General features: G+C 52.8%; 1 protein-coding gene across 1 annotated transcript; it reads right to left on the minus strand.

The window, feature by feature from the left end:
- Positions 1 to 158: 158 nt before the first annotated feature.
- Positions 159 to 17966, minus strand: Myo1a (myosin IA). Its single transcript, XM_042263342.2, has 28 exons — positions 17734 to 17966; positions 16124 to 16256; positions 15908 to 16023; positions 15551 to 15645; positions 14485 to 14589; positions 14249 to 14295; positions 14059 to 14122; positions 13845 to 13943; positions 11531 to 11634; positions 11270 to 11417; positions 10735 to 10853; positions 10569 to 10655; positions 9651 to 9716; positions 9420 to 9524; positions 7091 to 7153; positions 6715 to 6915; positions 6373 to 6599; positions 5849 to 6049; positions 5576 to 5669; positions 5123 to 5272; positions 4953 to 5021; positions 4582 to 4656; positions 2382 to 2516; positions 1685 to 1791; positions 1328 to 1460; positions 1050 to 1202; positions 802 to 929; positions 159 to 495 (listed from the first exon to the last, which is right to left on the minus strand). Exons 2-28 carry the CDS (start codon positions 16235 to 16237, stop codon positions 369 to 371), a joined length of 3132 nt encoding a protein of 1043 aa, XP_042119276.2. The 5' UTR covers positions 16238 to 16256; positions 17734 to 17966; the 3' UTR covers positions 159 to 368.
- Between the last annotated feature and the right edge of the window lie 4416 nt (positions 17967 to 22382).

The following is a 22382-nucleotide window of genomic DNA, read 5'->3' on the forward strand; positions in this document are numbered from 1 at the left end:
ACTATCTGGTTCCCAGGAGCCTAAGGGACACACGGCCTGGGGGAGTGGGGGTGGAGGGCCCAAGGACAGCTGGGTGGAAATCAGTCAAGTAAATAAGTAAGCATATGCAACCAGGCAAGGACGTAAGCAAACACGGACCGGCCAACGCTGCCCACACCTTTCTGAACCACATGATTTATTGGTGGGCAAATGGGCTGAAGCTGGGCGGATGCTACATTTGGAAAAGGATTCTAGGAAGGTCCAGGGAACGGAAAGGCCATCTTCAAAGATCCTTCAGCTCTAAGCGCCACTCCATGACCGGGAGAGCTAGACAAAAGTTCTGGTCCAGAGGAAGAAGCTGCGTCCGTCTCCAGGAGGCCCCAACCTCCTCACTGTACAATCACCTCCATGGAGTGACTCCCCTTCTTCTTGCAAATCAACTTGCCGTTCCTGCTCCCCTCGGGGCCCTGGATAACCTTCACGGCCACGCTGCCGTCCTTGAACCTCACTGAGAACCTGGAGGGAGAAGGGACAGAGAAACTGGAGCTGGGGCCTCCGTTCTCTGGGCCGGACTCTTTTCCAGAGGACTCCCTCCCTCTCCCTGGAGCAAGCAGACGGACAGTACACCCCCACCCATCCGATGGGTGCACAGAGTCCAGGGGGGAGGGGGGGGGAGGTGTGGTCGACTCGAAGAGAAACCTCCGGGCCCTGCCCTGACTCAGGCTGTTTCACTTTCTGATTACACGAATTTCCCGGTCACCATGACCAGGAAGCCCGGTCATCTGTCCCAGGCTGTCCCTCGTCAACAGCTCATGGCCTTACTTCTCAGTCACGGTGACAGAGAGCTGCCTCTGTGTCGCATCCTGCACAGCTTGGTACATCTTTGTCAGCAGTTCAACCACGTGGTCACTGACCAGCAGGATGTCCCCCTTGGAGTCTGCCAATGACGTCTGAGGAACAGGGGGGAAATAGCAGAGATTAATTCCCGCCCCCTCGGGAGCAGCCATAGTGAGAAGTTTGGCTCCGGCATTTCCAGTCCACCCCCGTCCCAGGGTCCCCACTCCAGAGACCTCACTCAGGTGCAAGCTGAAGAGCCCATCCCGAAGGCTGGTGACGGACACCCCAGCCACATTCTCCAGGCCAATCACAATTTGGGCCTGGGACTTCTTGGCATCGGTGAGAATCACACGGGCCTTGGTGAGGAGGAGAATCCGGGCAGATGTCTAGAGAGGACACAGGGAACGGCGAGGACTGGCATCGTCACCCACGCCCTGCCCTGGACGGAGGAGCATGCGCAGCTGGCCCCGGGCCACTTCCCGCCGTGGGGCGGGGCGCAGCGGCTCTTCACCTTGCCGTTGCCTCGGTTGACCTTCCTCACGGTGTCCGCCACCAGGACAGGCCCGTCCTCCTTGCTCTTCAGTCTCTGCAGTTTGGGGTTCCCCTGCAGCCCGATGTAGTCACCGCGGAATGGGATCGGGACGCTGGGGACGCACGGGAGGCCGGCAGTGAGAACAGGGCCCCGCTCACCTCCCAGTGCCAGGTCCCCTTCTTCTGCGGTATCTTGTTTCAGTGATCCACAGTGTCCCCTCCCCACCCCTGCGGGGACACAGACAGGTGTCTCCAGTCCTCCCCGGCATCTCTGATGCGGGCTCAAGCTTGAGAGGCGCTGGGTGGGAGAATCGGCTGAGCGTTGGCAGGCCCTCACCTCTGAGGGTAGGAAGCCTTCTTGCCCTTGAAGAGTTCACTGGCACAGAGCTTTTCCCTCAACATCTGCTCCTGTCCCGGGGACAGCTGATCGCGGAACTTCTTGCACTGAGGGGAGGAAGAGGAGAACGCCGGATCGTGGAGGCGGAAAGCAAGGGGGCCAAGGGGGGAGGACGGAGACTGGACACAGGAAGGGGCCTGGAGCACTAGTGAGGGAGACAGAAACTGAGGGGTGTTGAAGAGAAGGCAGACACCAGCAGATCCAAGCCCCGTGAGAGCACAGTGCCCAGCACACAGGCCCAGGCTTGGCCTACACGGGGCGGCATCGGAACGCACTTCCGGAATGAAAGGGCAGACCACACTGTGATGTGAAGGAAGTCAGTCGGACGCAGAAAGGACAAATGTGGTGTGGTTGCCACTTACAAGAGTCTCCTACAAAAGCGAAAGTCATCGAAACAGAAAGTAGGGCTGCTGCTGGTTATGGGGGGAGGGCAAAGAGCAGAAGCAGGAAGATGGCTGGGGGTGGCCGCCTTGTGACAACCTGAACGCGCTTATTGCTGGAACTCCACACTCAGAAATGGGAACATAACAGATGCTACTTATGTATATTTTACCACAGTAAAGAGAAAAGAAACCAGGAGGAAAATCGGGGGCAGGGGGCGGGGGTCACAACAGAGAAGGGAGGTGCCCGACCTCACCTTCCACTGGCAGAAGAGGCGCCGCAGCTCCTGATTGGCTGTGTTGAAGCATCTGTAAGGGGCAGCTGGCCATGTGTTGTCCAAGACTTTGGTGGATGGCAAATTCTTCCTCAGATCCAAGAGAAATTTCTGTGCCTGCGGTGAAAGCAGAGTGTTAGGAAGGGAATCATGAGAGGAGCCACTTTCGGGCGGGTATGATTCACACCCAGGTCCTGCCACTCAGAGGAAAAGCAAGAGCAGAGCTGAAGAGGTGGGACAGACTGCCTCTGGGGTCTCTGTCCCTGTGCACTGTGCTTTGGGGCAGAAAGGTAAGGGCAGAAATGGAAAGCAGTGGGACACAAGGCCCTGACACCCAGGGCAGTGAGGCGGGGGTGATTCCACGTCAAAGCTAGTCTCTCTATACCGTTCCCCTAACTTTCTCGTCTCTCAGGTCACAGTGACCCACAGCTGGGATCATCGTCTGTGCTGGTTATTAGAGAGACACCAAATCTGCCCCCATCTCTACTCAACGGTGCCTAACACCTCAGTCTGCCAGAAAGGTTCCTGCCACAGTCCTTCCTTCTTTGTGCTCTCAGGGACAATGGCACTCAGCCTACTTCTTGCTGACCCCCCGGGATTCTGCCAGTGTGTGAGCCCCAGTATCTCCCACATGAGCCTTTCAGCCAGTGCGGGGTTGCCCAGTGCTTACTTTTTCTAGCTCTCCCGAGTCTAAGCCTGCCTAGAGCCACGGGCTGCCAGAACTTCTGTTAGAGGGACACCCTCAGGCAGTGGCTGGCAGCTCAGAAATCAAATGCTTTACATCCCAGCTCTACCATTTATCAGCCACAGGGCCTGGGGCGAACCACTCAGCCTCCCTAAGTCTCAGCTTGTTTTATTTTGTTTTTTTTTAAGATAGGATCTCACTATGGAGCTCTGGCTGAACTGGCACTGGCTATGTAGACCAGGCTGATCTCCTCCCAAATGGAGTTAAAGGCACACGCCACCACACCTGGCCTGAGTCTTAGTTTTTTAACCTGTCAGGTTAAAGGGGGAAAGCATGGGGCCTGCGTAACAGGCCTGTCAGAAGCCCCAGCGTTGTGCATGGGAAGAGCGTAGCATTATTGCCAGTGTTCAAGGGCAATGGTGCTGGATTACAGGCCTCGGCCGTGTGCCAGAAGCATTGGGAGAACCAGTGACCCAGGATTCTTAGGGTGTGATTTATTGAACTGCACAGCCCCTGGGGTGGTGTTCAGCAGCTACCTGACAAAGTCCAGGAGAACGAAAAGTTGAAAGAAGGAACTGTCAGGAGATAAGCGCAAAATCGGATTGAGGAGCTCAGGTGTCCAGAGAGCCAGCACGTAGTGGGGAAGAGAGGAGGCGGCGGAGCCAGCCCAGCAGGCCAGGCTAGCGCGGGGCCAGGGGGCCAGGGAGGAAGGGGGAAGAAGGGCAGAGGATGCCACACGCCTCCTCCTCTGTTCAGAACTCCCACCCTCCCCAGTCAAGCAGCCAGGGCTTTAGGAAGACAGAGTACCAAATGAAGGCACTTCATGCCCAACTGAGCACACTTGGTGAGGGTCGGAAAAACTAACAAAGGCAGTTGCCTAAGGTCAGCTACACATGCCTGCGGCCCTCAGGCTAAGGCCCCTACGGTCCCATCTTGTCTGGCCTTTCCCCGAGGTTTCACTGGGGTACTGTTTCCTCTGTGGCTTTGGCAATGTCCTCTGGGAAGTGCCACCTCTATCTAACAGACATCCTGCTGGAAGCCATCCACAGCTGGAGGCATCCTCTGTCAGATCCTCCCAGAGATGCCCTTCCTCATTTGCCTGGGGGTTCAGTGGAGCCAGGAGGAGGGAGATGTGATCCTTCCACCTCAAAATGGATCTTGGAGTTCAGGCTGGTTAATCCTGTGTCCTCATCATGCACTTCCATAAGAAGGCTCTCCCATCCCCTTGCCCTGCCCCGGCCCCAGCCTGTCTGTCCCCAGGTCTATGCGTCCGCAGCTCAGATGAGAATACCAGGACTCTTCATTGGCACAGGATACAAACAGCATCTACCTGAGCCAAGTGATGTCTGATGTGGCTCCGGCCACAGACACCAGAGCCTGCTCCGTCTCATGGCGTGAAGACGCTCCAAGGGGAAGCTTGGAGTCAACCCCCCGCCCCATCCTCTCCCAAGACTGTCCCAACTCCTCTGCCAACCCACACCTTACCCCGACACTTACTATGCTCTGATAGATAAAGTTCGCCAAGGTTAGGGCAGCGCCTGACCGGAAGTATTTTCGATAATTCTTGCGGGCCTGGAAGGGGTGTGTGAGGAAGACGTCAGCAGTGAGACCGAGTCTAGGAGAAGGTCCGCTATTTTTTTTTTTCCCAACCAAAGTACCAGAGTCAGAAAAACAGATAGATAAACAAATGAAGGGCTGAGATTATAACAGGAAAAATGATTCGAAGTCACCAACAGATAAAGGCAGAAACACACCCAGACCCGTGCACCGTCTCATGGCTGCACATCCACAGCCGGACAGGCCAGAGCAGAAGGGTGGTCTCGGTGCCACGGCGTGACCATAACCCAACGACCCGTCTGCCTTCATACCTTCCACCCTCTCACGAAAGCCTGGATCAGCAGGGCTGACGCCTTCATCCTGCCATACTGCTTCTTTTGCTGTAGGAAACGGGGCGCCGTCAGAAAAAAAAGCCACACCCTAAACCACATGCCCCTGCAACGGGAGTGACGAGGGTGGTGCCCGGGGAGTGAGGTGGCACCTTGTTGCCCCGAAACCAAGCGGCGATGAGGATCTGACTCTTGCGCATCTGTTGGTAGTGGGTCCGACAGCGCCAGCCCCGGTAAACCTTCTGGATGAGGGTGGCCAGCTGCTCAATCCTCAGACGCCTTTGCTCCTCCAGGTAGAAAAGCTGGGGTGGGGGCACACAGGGGCTTGCTCTCCCTTGCGCTACGCCGGACAGAAGCTCCCCAGCCTGCCTCTTACATGATCACCCACCTTTCAGTGTCTACTACAGCCAGGCCAGGCCCCGGGGTGAGCTCCTGGCTTCGGGCAGAAGGGCAAGCGCTCACTTCCCAGGGTGGCACCTTCCTCGTGGGCCAACCAGTCCTGCACTGGATGCCGCCTTCCCCGCCGATAGCCTCTTTCTCAGGGGAGCTAGTCACAGCCCCACATCCTGACCCCGCCGAATGCGGCCCCCCACTTTCTGACTCACGGTCTTGGGGCTTCTGATGAAGATCTTTGTCTTCCCATAGGCCAGCTCTTCTGAAGATACAGTCAGGGACTCTAGGACCTTCTCCACGCCTTCCCTACAGGGGCAGATGGAAGAGAGAGCTGTGGGTGAGGCTCGCCAGGCAGAGTCCTCCTCCACGTCTCCCCTATCCCTCTGAAGCCCTGTTGAAGAGAAGCATCTTTTTCCCAAGAACTCATGCACCCTCTTCAGCAGAACTGCCCAGCTCCTCTTCCCCCGCCCCCCACTGGGTCTTACCGGTCTCCCCCATTCCAGTGAGGCCAGGTGCTCCGGCTCAGCAATCGGTATCTTTCGAGGAAAGGCTTGTAGGCCTGGCGGTGGGCATAGCCAGCCCTCCGCACCCGGACGTTCTCCAGCAGCCCCAGGTACCGAGCCTGGACCACCACCAGCTCTGAGGAGAACCTTCCTTGCTGCTGCTGGTCATTGGGCTTTATGCACCTGGTCGGGAAGTCGGGAAGACGCAGGCTCAGGAGCAGACTCCAAGCTAGTGACACTGCCCTGGTCCTCGCATGCCTGCTCCCCACAAGCCCCTGAGATGGGAGTTTCAGGAGAAGTGAAAGGAGACCCTTCCCAGTTTCACTCTCCTCGGATGACACTCTGTCGGCCACAGGATGCTCACCTAGCTCCTCATCTGGTCCCGCCTCCCATCAACAAAGAGCCTCTAGAATCCTATTCCTGAGACTCCCCGACACAGACATGTTCTACCAGGCTCGGACCCCACCCCACGTGAAGGACGTTCCCCTGTGTGCCCAGCTTTTCACCTGATGTAGTTGGGGTTCTTAGAATACAGGTTCTTCATGAGTACGGCCACCGAATTCTTAAACTGGGTGCCCGCGGTCGGGGGTCGTTTGAGAGAGGCTTCCTTGGGATTGCCCTCTGGGAACAAGGACCGAAGGAGAGGATGCTGGGCCTTCCACATTGTCTGGGATAGGTCTCGGAAGAGCAGGTCATTATTCTTGTCAATGAAGCCGGTCACGTTGTACGTCACCTGCAGAGGAGCAGATGTGGGTTCAGATCCCGTACGTAACCTTCTTCCAGCACTTGGGTTTTCACCTCCGGACCCGCCTCTGCCTCCGAGTCCCGCCACAGCCCTCCTATATCACCTTGCCCGCATAGTGGCAAATGCGGAAGCAGCTGAGGCCCATGGTGTGGTCGTACTGGCGCTGGGCATTCTGGGTGACTTTGCTCTCATAGTGACTGTGCTTAGAGAAGAGCTGGTTCAGCTTTGCTAGGAAAGTGGAGTCGCTGACCACCCCAGGTCTCAGACACTCCTCGTCCAGCATGGCCAGGATGCCTCGCTGACTCTAGGTCGAGAGAGCAAGATTAATGTAAGCTTGGTCTGGTCCTTCAGGATGTCCACATTATCACTGCTGTCCCTCAACCCTCTCTCACCAGGTTGGGGGAAGGGAGACAGGGAGACAGGGGAGGGGGATGTTCAGGCAGTCTGGAAAGGGAGGTCCCAGAGCCGAGACCACTCACGTGCTCGATGAGGTTGCAGATGATGCCGTTGTCAAAGTATTCCACCTTTGTCCATGGTATGCCCTGGCAAGGAGTTGGCAGTTACAGAAACAAGGCCCAGGACATTTCTAAAGGCTCCCTTTCACCCACCCTAAAAGGAACTTTCTGAGGGGCTGGAGAGATGGCTTGGCGGTTAAGAGCACTGGCTGCTCTTCCAGAGGACCTGGGTTCAATTCCCGGCACCCACATGGCAGCTCACAACTGTCTATAACTCCAGTTCCAGGGGATCTGACACCTTTATACCAATGCACATAAAATAAACTTTAAATTTTTTTTTTTTTAAAAAATGAACTTTAGAAAGGCCTGTCGCTCAGAGAGGACCTTGGTTTGACTCAGTTTACAACCCATCCCTCCCAGGTTGGTGAAGAATGTGTGTGTGTGTGTGTGTGTGTGTGTGTGTGTGTGTGTGTGTGTGTGTAGAACCCAGAGGACCTGAAAGAGGAGAGACAAGACTTGGAGACAGTGCAGGCTGGGAGGGACAGGCTGTGTCAGGTGCAGGGTGGGACAGAGCCCACCACCGGGGGTAGAGAAGGATCCCGTACGCGGGGAAGAGGTAGGGGCCATTGCTCTGACATGATCAGTACGCCTAGAGAGCGCGAATCAGGGCAGCAACGAAGTCAAATCGTGATGCCTCTCCAAAGATCTGCACCTGTGGTTTTATTCGACGGTGCTCACTGAACACTTGCTAGGACACAGACTGCTCCTCCCCTGCGCTGTTTCCAACTCAGCACGTCTGGGATGATGCACCCAGGAGTTTCCAACCTGCCCCCAGTGGTGGAGTTGCTTCCAGCCCAGGACCACACTTCAAAACCTGCTGATCCAGGCCTGAGATGTCTCCATGGGTCAATGTGTCTGCTGCCAAGCCTGACGCCCTGAGTTCAATCCCCAGGTCCCCACATGCTTCACGAACAGAGTCAACTTCTCCAAGCTGTCCTCTGACCTCCACACAAAGTCTGTGACACATACATACATGCCCAACAGACACACAAATAAATAAAATAAAAAATAACCACTGATAAACACCTATCTTTAGAGCATATAATTTTTTAAAGTAAGGATCGCTCTCTGCTTTGAGCTCCTGCTGAACATCAGGCTTACAGGAGGCTACGTCATCATCCCTCCCAGCGGCCAGACAACTCAGGCGGGGTCAGACCCAAACAGAGGCTATGGTGCACGGTCTTTCCCTCTTCCCTCACAGTTTCTTAGAGAAAAGAGACTGAAACTAAGTGAAGATGCTTTCCTACTTCTTCCCAAAATACCTTTCCCAACAGGCTAAATGTAAGACAGCCTCTTGTGGTACCACACAGCCACAAAGAGCTTGCTAAGCAATGACAAGGTACAGAACAGAGTACATTTACTGGCTTCTATCTATGTTTTATATATTTTTTAAAAAAGTCTATTTACATATTTGCATGTAAACAGGTAAAAGACCTTCTGGTCTTTGTGGGGAGGAAAAAATGAGCGTTTAGGGGCAGAGGTGAAAGGAGACTTTTACTCACCTACTTTTAAAAGTTTTTGAATTTTGAAATATAGGAATGTATCATCTTTGAGCATTTAAGTTGTTAAAAACAAAAAATTCGTGAAGCACCTTTTTTAAAGTCTCTGCATTGCAGCCACGTTGCTGGAAGCCCTGCTGCAGAGATGGCAGCTCACAGGGAGCATCTCTGGAAGGCTTACGGAGTGAGACTCGGCATCTCTGGAAGGCTTACGGAGTGAGACTCGGCGCTCCCACTTGGGAGTGGATTGGCTTAACCAGAGAGCTTTTCTAACGCCTAGCCCTGGGGTTCACACCGAGTACACTGACTCACACTGAGGGGTTCACACTGAGTCAGAGAAGGGGGTGTGGAAACCCGGCTCCACAGGGCACTTCTGGTGAGTAAGTCTAGAACAATGCAGCTCCAACAGCAGACATCATCACCCAGTGCCCCGGGGAAGGCAAAGGACTCTGACGTGTCAGGGAAAGGAGCGGAAAGGGATGTGTAGGGTGCCAAGCCCAGGAGAAATGTCCCTCTCCGTTTGTCTTACAGACTGCCACGGGCAGAGCGGAGCTGTCCACTCTTATCAGGACTCTCCACACGCAAACACCCTTCCATCCATCTGCGCCCTGTCTGAACTGGCCGGGAGTGGAAGGCTGGGGACGGGGAAGATGGGGATCTTGGAAATGCTGAATGCTCAGCTGTGAGAGGGAAACATTGTGTCCTTTGTGTTCCCATCTGGGGACAATTAGAAGGAAATTGTGATCAAGAAGAAAGGCACACATCTGGAAGGGCAGGCAGGAGGCCGGGCTTACTTCTCTCTTATATTCCTCTTGTTCCTCCTTCAAGGTCAGCTCTATGAACACCTGCTGGAGTTTCTCGTTACAGTAGTTGATCACGAACTGCTCAAAGCTATTGTCCTGAGTGAAAGGAAGGTGGCTTACCTCAGCCCGTCCTCCTCACAGCCCCTCCCTCTCTCAGCCACGGCCAGCCCGTCCCCCTAAGCAGGGGAAGCAGGCCGCTGCGGCGGGTTGACGCTCTCTCACCTCCAATATCTCGAATCCGTAGATATCCAGGACCCCCATAACCTTCCTCTTCTCCCCAGTGCCCACCTGAAGAGGAGGGAGGACAGACGTGAGGAGTGCCCCCCCCCCGGCCCCCAGTGCACACAGGACCAGAATTAGAGCAGGGACAAATGGAATGCCATGAGCTGGACCAAGCTGGAGAGGAACTGGGGCGTCTACCCTCCTCCTGCATCAACCGCGGTACAAGCAGAGGAGGAGGAGGAGGAGGAAGGGAAGATGCAGATGGATTCCATGGTGGTTCCCACCACACCAAGAAGAAAGACATTAAATGCCCTTAGGACAGTGGCTCTGAACCTTCCTAACACTGTGACCCTGCAATACAGTTCCTCATGCTGTGCGGGCCTCCAACATTATCTTCATTGCCATTTCATAAGTGTAATTTTGCTACCGTTATGAATCATAATGTAGGTATCTGTGCTTTCTGATGGTCTTCGGTGACCCCTGTGAAAGGGTCATTCAGCCCCCAAAGGGGCCACGACCCACAGGTTGGGAAATACTGCACTGTAGGGAGGGTGAGGAAACGCAGAAGGTACGCGCAATGTGGCTTTTCCTCAGCCATAAGAAAGAACCGAATTATATCATTCGTATTGGTGTGAGTGGAACTTCTGAGTCACACAGCAGCCATGTACATTCTGATCTGCAGGCAGGCATCCACAGTTCTGAGTGGCTGCTGCCAGATGAAGAAACTGAGGCTCAGGGTCTTTGTGACGGTGAGAGACAGGTAAAGAGCTGGACCAGACTGTGGACCTCAAACTCCTAGGAGGAAGTGTTCCTCCCTCTTCATGTCCCTCTCTCGTGCATCTATCTCAGAAACCAGAGAATGGAGCTAGCAGCCAGGGCAAGGAGGTGAAGCAGGCTTTGGGGAAGGGCATCTCTCACCTTAATGCTCTCATTGATGCGGTTCACTATCCAGTCAAAGAGGCGGTTGTAAACATTCTTAGCCAAGGCGTCCCGAGCATATTGAGCCTGGGGTGGGGGGCACGGTCTCACTAATGTGGCAGCCACAGACCAGCCTCAAAGTCAGCCCCTTCAAGAGGGCTCTTACCTGCATGACATTCAGTACTGTGACCACCTTTTCTTTGCCGGTCTCCATGGTTCTTGAGCACAAAGCCTTCTCTAAGTCTGCTGAACTCAGACCCATCATCTCCCCAATCTCCCGAATACCTAGAATGACAAAGAAGTACAAGGCGGCTGGAGAGGGACCTTGTCTCAGTGGAGGAAGAGCCGGGATGACTAATGACCCACTTTGGCTGGGGAAGTCACTACAGTTGACCCAGGAGGAATGAGACACACTGCCTGGACTATCTACTCTCCTATGAGGATCTCCTGAAACAGGCCAGATTGTCCCCAACTCTCAGAAGATTCGGCTGAGGCTCTGACCGTCACAGGTCAAAGCCTAACCATTTTCAGACGCTCATTCCAAAGCGCTTCAGTAGAGTCATTGGGAAGCCTCTTCGGAGGAGGCTGCAGGAGTGGGCTGAGGGGAAGAGCACCGGGTGACTTCGGTCACGTGGGAGCCGGTCCCAAAGCTGGACTCGGGGTGGGAGATTCTGCGCGGGCTCCAGGCAGGCGGTACCAACCTTTCCCATCCCTGATGCCGCTTGCTGGTATCCCGTTGGCCTGGAACTCGTCTGCCAGCTCCACGTTCCCCAGCTTCAGCACCAGCGCCGTCACCTCCAGCACTTGCCTGATTTCATCCTCCGAGAACCCGATCACTGACATCGCACTCTTGGGGAGAAGAGCAGGGACCAGCTGAGCTGATGCGTCCGGTCCGATGCCTCCACTCACAATGCCCGGGCTCAGAGGACGACGGCCCGAGGGCCCCGGTCCGCCCCACTCACCTGCACAGCCCTGAAGTCGGAGGCGTCATCCATACCATCCACTCTGGACACTTCCTTGTTCAGGTAGGTATACCCGCTTGTATTCCGCTCAAGCTTCAGGGCCGCTGGGAGGGCGGGTATGGAAGAAAAGGGTTAGCCCGTGCTGTCTGGAATGCGCCAGCCCGACACCCCACAACCCTTGCCCTGGGTCATATTTTAGGTCTATCCCTTGTCTCCTTTGGATGGGGTTAATAGATTCCCACGATGATAAACTAACTTTTAAAGGGTTTTTAGGGCTTGAGTGTTCATACCTGTGAGAGTTCCACAAGAGTCTCCCTGATTTTTTATCCCAACCCTCTGGGTCTAAACGATGAAAACAATCAAGCAGCCCCTCCCTCTCTCCGACTCAGGCAAGAAGGTGAGGGAGGAAGGGAAAACACCCATCTGCCCCGACTCAGCGCCCTGGGCTGTCTGTCAACACATCCAGCATCTGCTCACTGGCCCTGATGCCTCCTCTGGAAGGTTCTCTCCACTGCCCACAGCTGAGCCGGATGGCTTTCTTGTGTTCCCCTGAGGTAAATAAGACTCTCCCAGCCCACATCATGAGAGCTAGGTTTTGATTTTTTTTTCCCCTATCATCCCTCCAATAAGTGATTTGTGTGTTGGGACTACTTTTCATCTCCATATTCTGTGTACCTGGTTGGTAAACAGGATTTTTTTTTTCATTTTAATAAATGAGTCAAGGAAATGTCCCAAGCTGTTTACCTAAGATAGGAAGAGTTAGGCTGATCCTAGACTAGATGCATGTCAATTACATTTTATGCAAATGGTCTGAGAATCAGGATAGTCATCATCAGACTGGGTTTTAGTAGCAGCTCCCTCTATCACGCAGATTCTGAGATAGAAGCTTACTAAGGAAGGGAAGCTAGAGAGAATGAGTCAGAAAACTTGGGAATAATGACTCCAGGGGGATTCACCCAGACTCAACTTAAACTAACAGATATGGACCCAGCCAGAACAAAACCCTAGTGCCTGTGAGTCATACGCATTGAACAGCATAAAGGCCATTATGGCAAGAAGTGGGAGGATAAGACCCAAGGAGTCTCCTGAACCATAGAGATTTCAAAGAGCAGAAAAAAGCCATGCAAAAGTCAAGCACAGCATAACAAGGAATCAAAGAGGCGGCGCTAGGAGTCCATGGTTCTCTCACAGCTGGATGGGAGACTGAGACAAGCTCTCAAGAGCAAAGTCCCACCTGACCCCTCAGTGATGCTCACTTGGAGCCCCCGCTGGCCAGTAGTCCAGTTCTCAGGCTGTTGTGGACTCTCCTCCAGGACAGGCAAGGAGATTCACGCTGTCCACTCCTAAGGCTGTCTGCACAGGCTTACTGGTACCAACCACACCACACCTGCCACCCCTACGAGACTGAGCTCTTTGATGACAGGGCCCGTGTCATCCTCAGCTCTACCGCTAAACCCTAACATAATGCTGGTTAGGTGTTCAAGAGGTCCTTGATGAATGGATGAAGGAAGGAAACCTCTATAGAGCTAAGAAAAGAAAACCAGGGCTGGAGAGGTGGTTAAGAGCAGTGGCTGCTCTTCCAAAGGTCCTGAGTTCAATTTCCAGCAACCACATGGTGGCTCACAACCATCTATAATGAGATCTGGCGCCCTCTTCTGGCCTGCTGGGATATGTGCAGACAGAATACTGTATACACAATAAATAAATAAGTCTTTTAAAAAAAAAAAAGAAAGAAAAGAAAACCAGGGAAGACAGCAGGTGGTGGTGGTCCACACCTTTAATCCCTCAGGCAGGCGGATCTCTGTGAGTTTGAGGCCAGGCTGCTCTACAGAGAGACTTTCGGGACAGCCAGAGCTACACAGAGAGACCTGGTCTCAAAAAATAAAACAAACAAACAAAAACCAAAAAGAAAGAAAAGAAAAACAGAAACCCTGGGAAGCTCTTAGGAGAGGTGGGTGTGCCCGCCCAGGCACTGTCTGTCACTAAAGTGCGTGCGTGCAGTGCGTGGAAGTCCTGAACACTCACTATCCTTGAATGCTCACTATCCTAAACGCTCACTATCCTGCCGCTTCTCCGTGTAATTGTCAACAGACCAGGCTGGGCAAAGGAGGCCCGTCTCCTGCAATCCTCCAGCACGGGAGACAACAGAGCAGGCACAGGATTCGCTCTCAACCGGGGGTCCTGAGGCTCTGGGTGGGGGTGCAGGCCAGGGGAAATGGGGCGGGGGCTTGAGAGGAGGCAGAAGAGGAGCCTAGCGTCCTGGGCATGGGACGAGGTTGGGGCGTTTGGCCACGCGTCCAGGGTGAAGGCGTACTCAGCAGCTGTGCGTCGGCTCCCGCCAGCAGCTGGTAGAAGATGTGGAAGTTCCTTTCCCCTTTGAGCTGCTTTACCACTCGGGACTTCTCCAGCAGGTCTGGGGGAGAGTGGGGAGACATCCTCCTCAGAGTCCGGGAGACAGCACCGCACCCCTCTGATTCCGCCCTGAGCCCCTGGTCCCCAAGGGCTGGCAGGCGGGCGGGGACACATACAGTTTGTGATGACTCCGCCGAGCGGGGATCCTTTGAAGTCAAACTCAATATCCATGTATTTTCCCTGCAGAGAGAGGCCAGAGGAAGCCTGGCTCCCCTCCCTCACCGCTGTGTGGAGGGGTCCGGGCTGCCCCGCTCCCTCTCGGCACCCCCCACGCCTCCCGCCTCCCGGGCAGGTGCCCTCACTCACAAATCGAGAGGAGTTGTCGTTGCGGATGGTCTTGGCGTTGCCGAACGCTGTGGGGATGAAGGAAGGGACGGAGAGGGTCTGCAGCACTCCGGAGGGTCGGACTCTGGAGGAGGGAAGTCCTGCACAGACAGCCTCTCCCCGCCCCCCATGGCTCTATTTTGGGATGAGTGGTGACTTTGGAAGCATGTCTAAGGTGGAGAGACTGGGGGTGGGGGAGTAGGGACCAGAGTGCTCACCCTCCAGCACCGGGTTCGACTGAAGTAGCTGCTCCTTCACAGAGTTCACCTGCTCTCCCTTCCCACAGACGGCAGCAACATAGGACATCACCAGCTTGCTCGCCTCTGTGCATAGGAAGCTCTGAGTCTCCGGCCACAGCACCCTGGGTCCCTCACCCTTAACTACCACGGAGTCCCCTGCCGGGGCACACTCACTTCCACCTCCCTGACTCCGACACCCGCACCACAGCAGTAAGAAAAACAGGAAAGATGCCTCAGTTATAAATAAATAAATAAATAAATAAATAAATAAATAAATAAATAAATAAATAAATAAATAAATAAAGCAAAACTAACAAAAACCAAAAATAAAAAAAAAAGAACACTTACTATGCCAAGTGTGGTGGCGCATGCCTTTAATCCCAGCACCAGGGAGGCAGAGGCAGGAGGATCTCTGTGAGTTCGAGGCCAGCCTGGACTACAGAGTGAGATCCAGGACAGGCACCAAAACTACACAGAGAAACCCTGTCTCAAAAAACCATTAAAAAAATAAATAAAAATAAAAGAACACTTGCTTCTCTCTCTCTCTCTCTCTCTCTCTCTCTCTCTCTCTCTCTCTCTCTCTCTCTCTCTCTATCAGTAGCCTTGGCTGTCCTGGATCTCGCTCTGTAGACCAGGCTGGCCTTGAACTCACAGAGATCCACCTGCCTCTGCCTCCCGAGTGCTGGGATTAAAGGCGTGTGCCACGGCCGTCCAGTGTTACTTGTTACTCTTGTAGAAGACCTAGGTTGAGTTCTCAGCACCCACATTAGGTGGCTCAAAACCACCTGGAACTCCAGTTCCAGAGGATCTGAAACCCTGTTCTGGATTCTTCAGGCACCTGCACATATGTGGTGCAAATACACGCACGCACACACACACACTCAGCCATACACATAAAATAAATACATCCCTAAAGAAGGAAGAGAAAAAAAAAAAACTAAAGAGGAAGCAGGGGGTTGAGGACAGGGACAGGCCTGTCTTGGAGAGAGGAGGAGACAATTCCAGACATGAGTCCCTGGTCCCCCCAAGCCAGATGCCACCTCACCTGTCTTCCCAGCTCCACTCTCGCCCGTGATGAGGATGCACTGGTCTCGGTCGCGATCCCTCAGTGACTGGTAGGCCATATTTGCCAAAGCATAGCTTGCAGGAAGGAAGGTGACAACAACCGGTGTGAGGCCAGCCCAAGACCGCATCCTTCCATGCACAGCACTAGGTCCGTTCACCCTTCTCACGTGCATGAGATTAGGCCGGAAGCGGCAGGCCTAGAAAGGACTCTTAGGGGACTAGGGGACGGAGGATGCTGGAGAGCCTCCTTTGGGGGAGGGGAGGGGAGGGGAGGATTAAGATGCTTCATGGACACCATGTTAGAGCTTTGTGCACCCTCCTCTGGTCCATTACTCACATGTGGGGCTTCAGCTCATAGAAAGTGTAGTCCCGGTATTTGGCAATGAACTCTGGGCCATAGATGGGAAGCTGCTGGTAGGGATTCACCGAGATCACCACATTCCCAATGTAGGTCTGGTGTTGGGGGGAGGGGAGGTTGAAGCAAATGAGCCTGGCGGGAGGAATACCAGAACCCTCTGGGTACCCCACCGCCTGGCACCCATGCCGAGCTCACATAAATTTCCTTGTTTTCGTAACGAAGCTGGAGGTTCTTGATCAGAGAGTCCTCGTCCAGGGGTTCCAGGAGGACAAGGTCCTCCACCCCCACGGGGCCTTCCAGGAGAGGCATGTCAAGAGGGTGGAGGATCCTAGGTGTAAACATGGCAAATTGCTGTTGCTTGCTCAGTTTAAGGGCCAAGTCATGGAGGGAGGAGAAGAGGGCAGAAGTCCCTACGAGGGCCCTCTTTTTCCTTCTGAGGAAGAGCCCTCTAGTCAAAAGGGCCTCTGGACTAGCCTGGCCAGCCAGGGAGGTGGAGGGACCCTCTGACCCCTAGGTAGGGGTGGGATGGCCGTTAGCTAGGCCCGTGTTTGTCCACCCGCCTGGGGAAGGGTGGCATCAGTAGGCACCGATACGGGAGCAGAACTGTGCTTAAAGGGGAGGGCTGAAGTGTGGCCTCAGCAGAGCACCGAAAGCACCCGCCCTCCTCGGGGAGTGCTCCCTGGCCGCTCGCCCAGTGCTCGTACTCAGCCCCACTTCAGCACCCTCCACAATGCCTCTCTCCAGAGGCCTCTCTCCCGTCATTACCATGGTGAACTTCATTTTTAGATGATGTTGGACAAGGGAATGAGTTCAAGAACACAGAGTCCCCCACAAAAGATCGAAACTCCCCGAAGGACACGGAAGAGGCTTGTTTTCCTAACTGTCATGTCTCTCTGGCTGTCCCTCCTGCCTTGTAAAATCTTCAGATTTTATACCCAGTCCTATCATCTTCTGGCATGGACTTTGCCCGCAGACACACCCCATTCTTTAGTAGCTGGTGGGGGTGGACAAGACAGAGCACTACAGGCAGGGCTGTGGGCCGGGCAGGGCTGTGGGCCGGGCTGCACGCAGCAGGCAGGCGGCAGGTGTTTCTGCGGGAAGAAACACGCCCTCTTCGTGCGGACTGAGCAGGCGGGTGGCAGAATTATCAGTACAGTGGTCGCTGCCACTCCCGAGCAGGACTCTTAAGACATTCCCCCATTCTCCTGCTTCTCTGACCCTAGACCAACAGGGGTACCCGTGTGGGGCAAGGAAGGGAGCGACCTTCTTTTCCCTCCATTCTGCTTTTCCCGAGCTCCAGGAACTTCCTGCATTCCTAGGCTGCAACGCGAACACTGGTAACGGCAGCCTCTGGGAAGCATGCAGCGTTCATCACAGGCCAGGCAGTTACAACAGCCCGTGAAGTCCATACTCTTGGCATCCCTTGATTTTCAGATTAAAGCTAAGTAGCCATGCATGGTGGCTTATACCTGTAATCACAATATTCAGGAGGCCAAGGCAGGAGGATTGCCATGAGTCTGAGGCCAACTGGAGTTACACAGTGAATTCCAGACCACCCTGAAGTGCAAAGTAAGATCCCGTCTACACACACACACACACACACACACACACACACACACACACACGTAAAGAGAGAGGGGAGGGGGAGAGAGTCTTTAAAGCCACTTGGCAGGGAAGGGTGTATGGCAGAGGTAGGGAAGGAGGACACATCTTTGAGTTTGAATTGAGAGGAGTTAAGAATAGGACTTTGGAGGTGAGAAAGGGGAAATAGAGACCTCAGGGTGACAGGTCAAGGCAGGACTTACCCAACACTGGAACAAGAGTGTGCTTCGGTGCCCCTTGGAAAATGGGGGTGGGGAGTCTCCGTCTGTCAGCCAGTGGAGGAGCCACAGATGCCAAGCGAGCAGAGAGGGCCTCGTTAGCAGGAGCTGTCCATGGTGTCAGGGAAGCCTGGTGTCCCCCATCCGACCTTCCTCAGCGTTGCCTCCCTTAGCCCCGGCTCCCTGTGCCACTCAGGCCAGAGATGGCTGCTCAGCACAAAGTCCAGAGCTGTTCCTGCTGAGGGTGTGGCTCCCTTAACCCTTCACAAACCCATGACGCGCAGCCTCCCTGCATTTAGGGAAAGGATCTCTGCCTGGCTTTTGCTGAGGGGCTCCAATAGAGAGGAGTTCATGCCCCACTATTGCAAGAATTTGGAAATAAGGGCAAAAGAAACAGAATTTGTAGCCAAGGAAAAGATCCCCCCCCAAAAAAAAAAGGATTGGGAATTTTGCCATGGATGGAAGCAGGCTGAGGGTGGGGATCTTCCTAGCAGAGAAATAGTATCTCCCTTAAACCTACCTTCCTATCTTCCTGGGAGACCCAGAGTTCTCAGATTACCTGGGCCAGTGACAAAATTCCAAATCCTGTCCATTTCCCTTCCCCTGAGTGAGACCTCATTATAGAGACCCACAGATTAAAAGCAGAGCTGTGACTCCTTACATTTCATGGACCTATACCACCCACATCATGAACGAGTAGCCCACCCTTTGAGGCAGGCAGTGCAGATAATTCATTTTGTGGGGAAATGGAGGCAGACACCATGCTCACATGTGACACCCCAGTTCTACAGCTAGCGCATCAGGAACCAGGAACAGGACACACTTCCCAATCTTGTCTACCGAAGAATGCAGCCTCAATTCTGAGGTTTCTGTCTTAATCATTTCTCAGCAGTAGGATAGCAAGTGAGATCCCGAGATGCTGTTTCCTGGGCATTAGTCCAGCAGATGGCGGCTCCCCAGACAGGTAAAAGCTTATAAAATCCAATTTCCCAACATGCCTTCACCCATCCAGGTAAATTCCTAAACAGCCTGCCCCTCTGCCCACTCTCTTCTCTCGGAGACATGCACAAAGAGAAAATTAGGTGATTTTATCACTTAACTAACAAGGAGACCTGATTTTCTAACTCTCAGCTTTTGCTGCTTGGTTCAAGGTCCGAGCTCTATTGCTCCAGCAGGAGCACTCTGCATAAACCTGGTACATCAGCAGTTCTGTTTTCAACCTGCCCATACATAATTTATTGATTTACTACATCTATTTGAAGGGAGGGAAGCAAGGTAGGGAGAAAGCTGAGCAGACGTGGTATCAAAACATAATCCCCTATGATGGGGGGCGGGGCCCTGTGATTGTGTCAGAGCCAGGGTGACTACTGATCCCACAGATCTAGAGTAAGAAACACTTTCCCAGGACCACACCACTGCAAACCTCCACAGCTGGGACTGGAGCCTGGGGCCTTAGGTTCTCACAGCTAGGGGTCCGCAGGCACTGGGGGCTTGTCTCCTCTACCCACTCACTCATGTATGTGCCTACTGCATGATTTAAAACAAGAGGGCACTTTGGTTTTAAAACAGTAACACTTAACATTACAGCTCCTGCTACCAACCATGCTGGCCTGCCTGGGGCCCCCAGTGGACTCCTACATAGCTGTAAGTGTAAATCTACGAGCTAAAGTGAGGGAAGTCCGTGACGGAATGCTGGCACATTTTTAATCCCGGCACTGGGAAGGCAGAGGCAGGTTTGAAGCCAGACTGGTCTACATAGGGAGTTCCAGGCCAGCCAGCAGCATAGTGAGACCCTGTCCTTCACCCTACCCAAGAACCAGGGAAGACCTGGGGGAAATGGGGAGTGGGGCACTCTCAAGTGTACAACATATAAACACACATCCGAGTCAGCTGGGATTTCAGCATCTGCCATGCTGAAGTGGGGTGGGCTGGTACAGCACTGCCATCTGCTTTCCAACTGACTTCTAATCACCTTCCTTTGTCCCTTTCTACACCAGGGATGAGGCGTGGCTCAGTGGGAGCCTGTGGCTGGCAGAGTTCGAGATGACCCAACCTGAGAAAGGGAACAAGCATGTTCCATACAGTGAACATAGAGGACCCTGTGGGATGCGGAAATGGTTCACCATCAACTGTAGTGATTATACACATGACTGCCAAAACTCGGTCCAACTATACAGTAAACATAGATTTTACTGTTTATGTAACTTACACTCTCAAGGAGCGGACAAAAAGACAATGAGGAATTCCAGTCCTGACAGCTGACCACCATTTGAGCACACTGACTCACTCAACAAGCCTCCCAGCCATGACTTCTTACAAGATGCTAGGCGTGGTGGCTCATGCCTTTGATCCCAGCACTCCTGAGACAGGAAAATAAGGAGTTCAAGGCCACCTGGGCCTCATGAGACACTGTCTCAACATGCCCCCCCACCCCCACCCCCCAGGCTCCAAGATAGCAAACCAATACCGAGGACAGTGAGATGTGGTTACGAAAAAGGGAAACACATAGTATCTGAAAGTATGAGACTCACACAAAAATAAATGTTCATTAACAGAGACTCAGTGGGTAAGAGCACTTGCTGCCAAGCCTGATGACCTGAGTTTGATCTGTAGTGGGTAGCCAAATGCTGTCCTTTCTGGACAAGCGGGACACAAGGAAAGCGACCACTGTACTCTGCCAAGACAGGGTAACATGGTCTTTCAGAATTCCTGCTTCTAAAAATGGTCTGTCAGATACTCTAGGCCTGTAGCCAATTTGAATGCACCAACAACGCTAAAAAACATTAGGTGACTGTCTGGGCTGCCAGCTGTCTGTCTACTCTTACAAGATTCCCGAAAGTTGCTTGCATCCATCTTCCATTTCTCAGGTACCATTATATTCCTTCTCAGGTCTTTGATGGGATTGAAGACGAGCAGTTATAGTTACATTCAGGTTCTTTAGGATAGGACACCTTTTAAAAATGATCTTTGTAACATACCATTTACCTATGCGCTAGGCTTCTCTAGATTTTAGTATGTTTCTTGCTTGATATTGTTCACATTGGTTGTAGTTCCATCTTATCTAGGTCATTATCCCTTATTACTCCTGGACAATATTTGATAACCATTCCTTTGTATATAGTCTTGTATTAGGTTAGAACTTTCTTCTTTAGACAGAAGGGGAAGATGTAGTGGGTAGCCATTCCAGCTTTGATCTTGAAGTTCCAACCCCCACTGAGACTTCGGTAACTGTCACGCCTACAAGGCGGGGCCAAGAGAGGGCCCTGAAGACCCGAGATCCGGATGCACCGGCTCTCTTGGTTCCTGGACCCTGGACACTAAAAGTAGATCAAGCAAAGTTCTCCAGAGAATGGGACTGCGCTACACCCCGCAACCCACCTATCCCTTCATTTGTAAGTACGCCACTAAATAAACCTCCCTTTTAACTACGTGGAGTGGCCTTAATAATTACACCAATATTGATCCCTGGAACTCACATGATGGGAAGAGAGACACTCACACAAGTTGTCCTCTGATGCCCACGTGTCCAGCATGAGCACACTCACATACACATTAATATACATACACAAGCCAAATATTGAGTATTTTAATTTTAAAAAGACTACTATACAGCATATAAAACTTTATTAAAATTGGGATAATTTACAAGCCATATAATAATAAAAATACACAGCATCACTTTTTCTTACAGAAAGGTAGGGGGAAGTAAGACCCATGGCAAACGCCATCCCTGATAATTTTGTTCTTCCTGAACATTCTTTAACATTTATGAAGTATAAATGACAAATATTTTATCTAAATAACACTAAGGCATTACCCACAGGCTAAAACTTACCTAGTAGTTTCTTGGCCTTGTTATTTCAGTATCAATTCCATAGACATGAAAACTGTGGCCACTGTGGGTTTAACAGGCTTTGAGGGTCACATGGGGGCAATCCGTCACACAGTGATGCCCATGCCGCCCAGAAGTTCAAAGCCAACTGGTTTCACCATTTTCAAGTTATTGTCAAGAGTATGAAAGAGGAAGCTGGACATGGTGGCTCATGCCTATAATCCCAGCAATCAAGACCAAGGCAGGGCTGCCATGAGTTCCAGGCTACAGAGTGAGTTCCTGGGCTACAGAGGGGTACCCTGTCTAAATAATAAAGCGTGTCAAAGGCAGGAAGACAACACACGTGGGATGTGATGGGTCCAAAGCCTCATGGGTGAATCTGGGACCATACCTGACCCTGCTGAGGCTACAGGGCTAACACTGGTGTTTGTATGCTTTGCTTATTCACAGGGTTCTACGTCCTGCCATGTAAGGCACCAAACAGTCTCTATTTTGAGATGGGGGTCTCCTTTGCTGCCCCTACTAACTTAAAATGTCCAGACTCAAGTGATCCTCTCACCTCACCCTTCCAAGTTCAAGTATACACTACCATGCCAGACTTCCAAATCATCTTTTCAAGGAAGTAACCATCCTGACTCCAACAGCCAACAGTATCCATAGTTAAGTCACTAAGATACCACTGGGTAACCACAATTGTTTAAGTTCCCCCAAAAGAAGTCATTTCTGCTACATGGAAGGCTTAGGCCAAGTTGTCACGTGCAACTGCTACTTCGTGTATTTATCCCTTGCTCTCAGTGCCTCG

Source organism: Peromyscus maniculatus, chromosome 18 (assembly GCF_049852395.1).
Source record: "Peromyscus maniculatus bairdii isolate BWxNUB_F1_BW_parent chromosome 18, HU_Pman_BW_mat_3.1, whole genome shotgun sequence".
Lineage (NCBI taxonomy): Eukaryota > Metazoa > Chordata > Mammalia > Rodentia > Cricetidae > Peromyscus > Peromyscus maniculatus.

What these genes read in the sequence shown, in the direction of transcription:
- Myo1a (XM_042263342.2), bottom strand. Translation starts at nt 16,237, where the DNA reads ATGCCTCTCCTGGAAGGCCCCGTGGGGGTGGAGGACCTTGTCCTCCTG. An exon ending in CACTGGAATGGGGGAGACCG is followed by an intron (nt 5,670 to 5,848) that starts GTAAGACCCAGT and finishes CTGCCCCTGTAG; the next exon opens with GGAAGGCGTGGAGAAGGTCC. An exon ending in ACTTTATCTATCAGAGCATA is followed by an intron (nt 2,517 to 4,581) that starts GTAAGTGTCGGG and finishes CTTTCACCGCAG; the next exon opens with GCACAGAAATTTCTCTTGGA.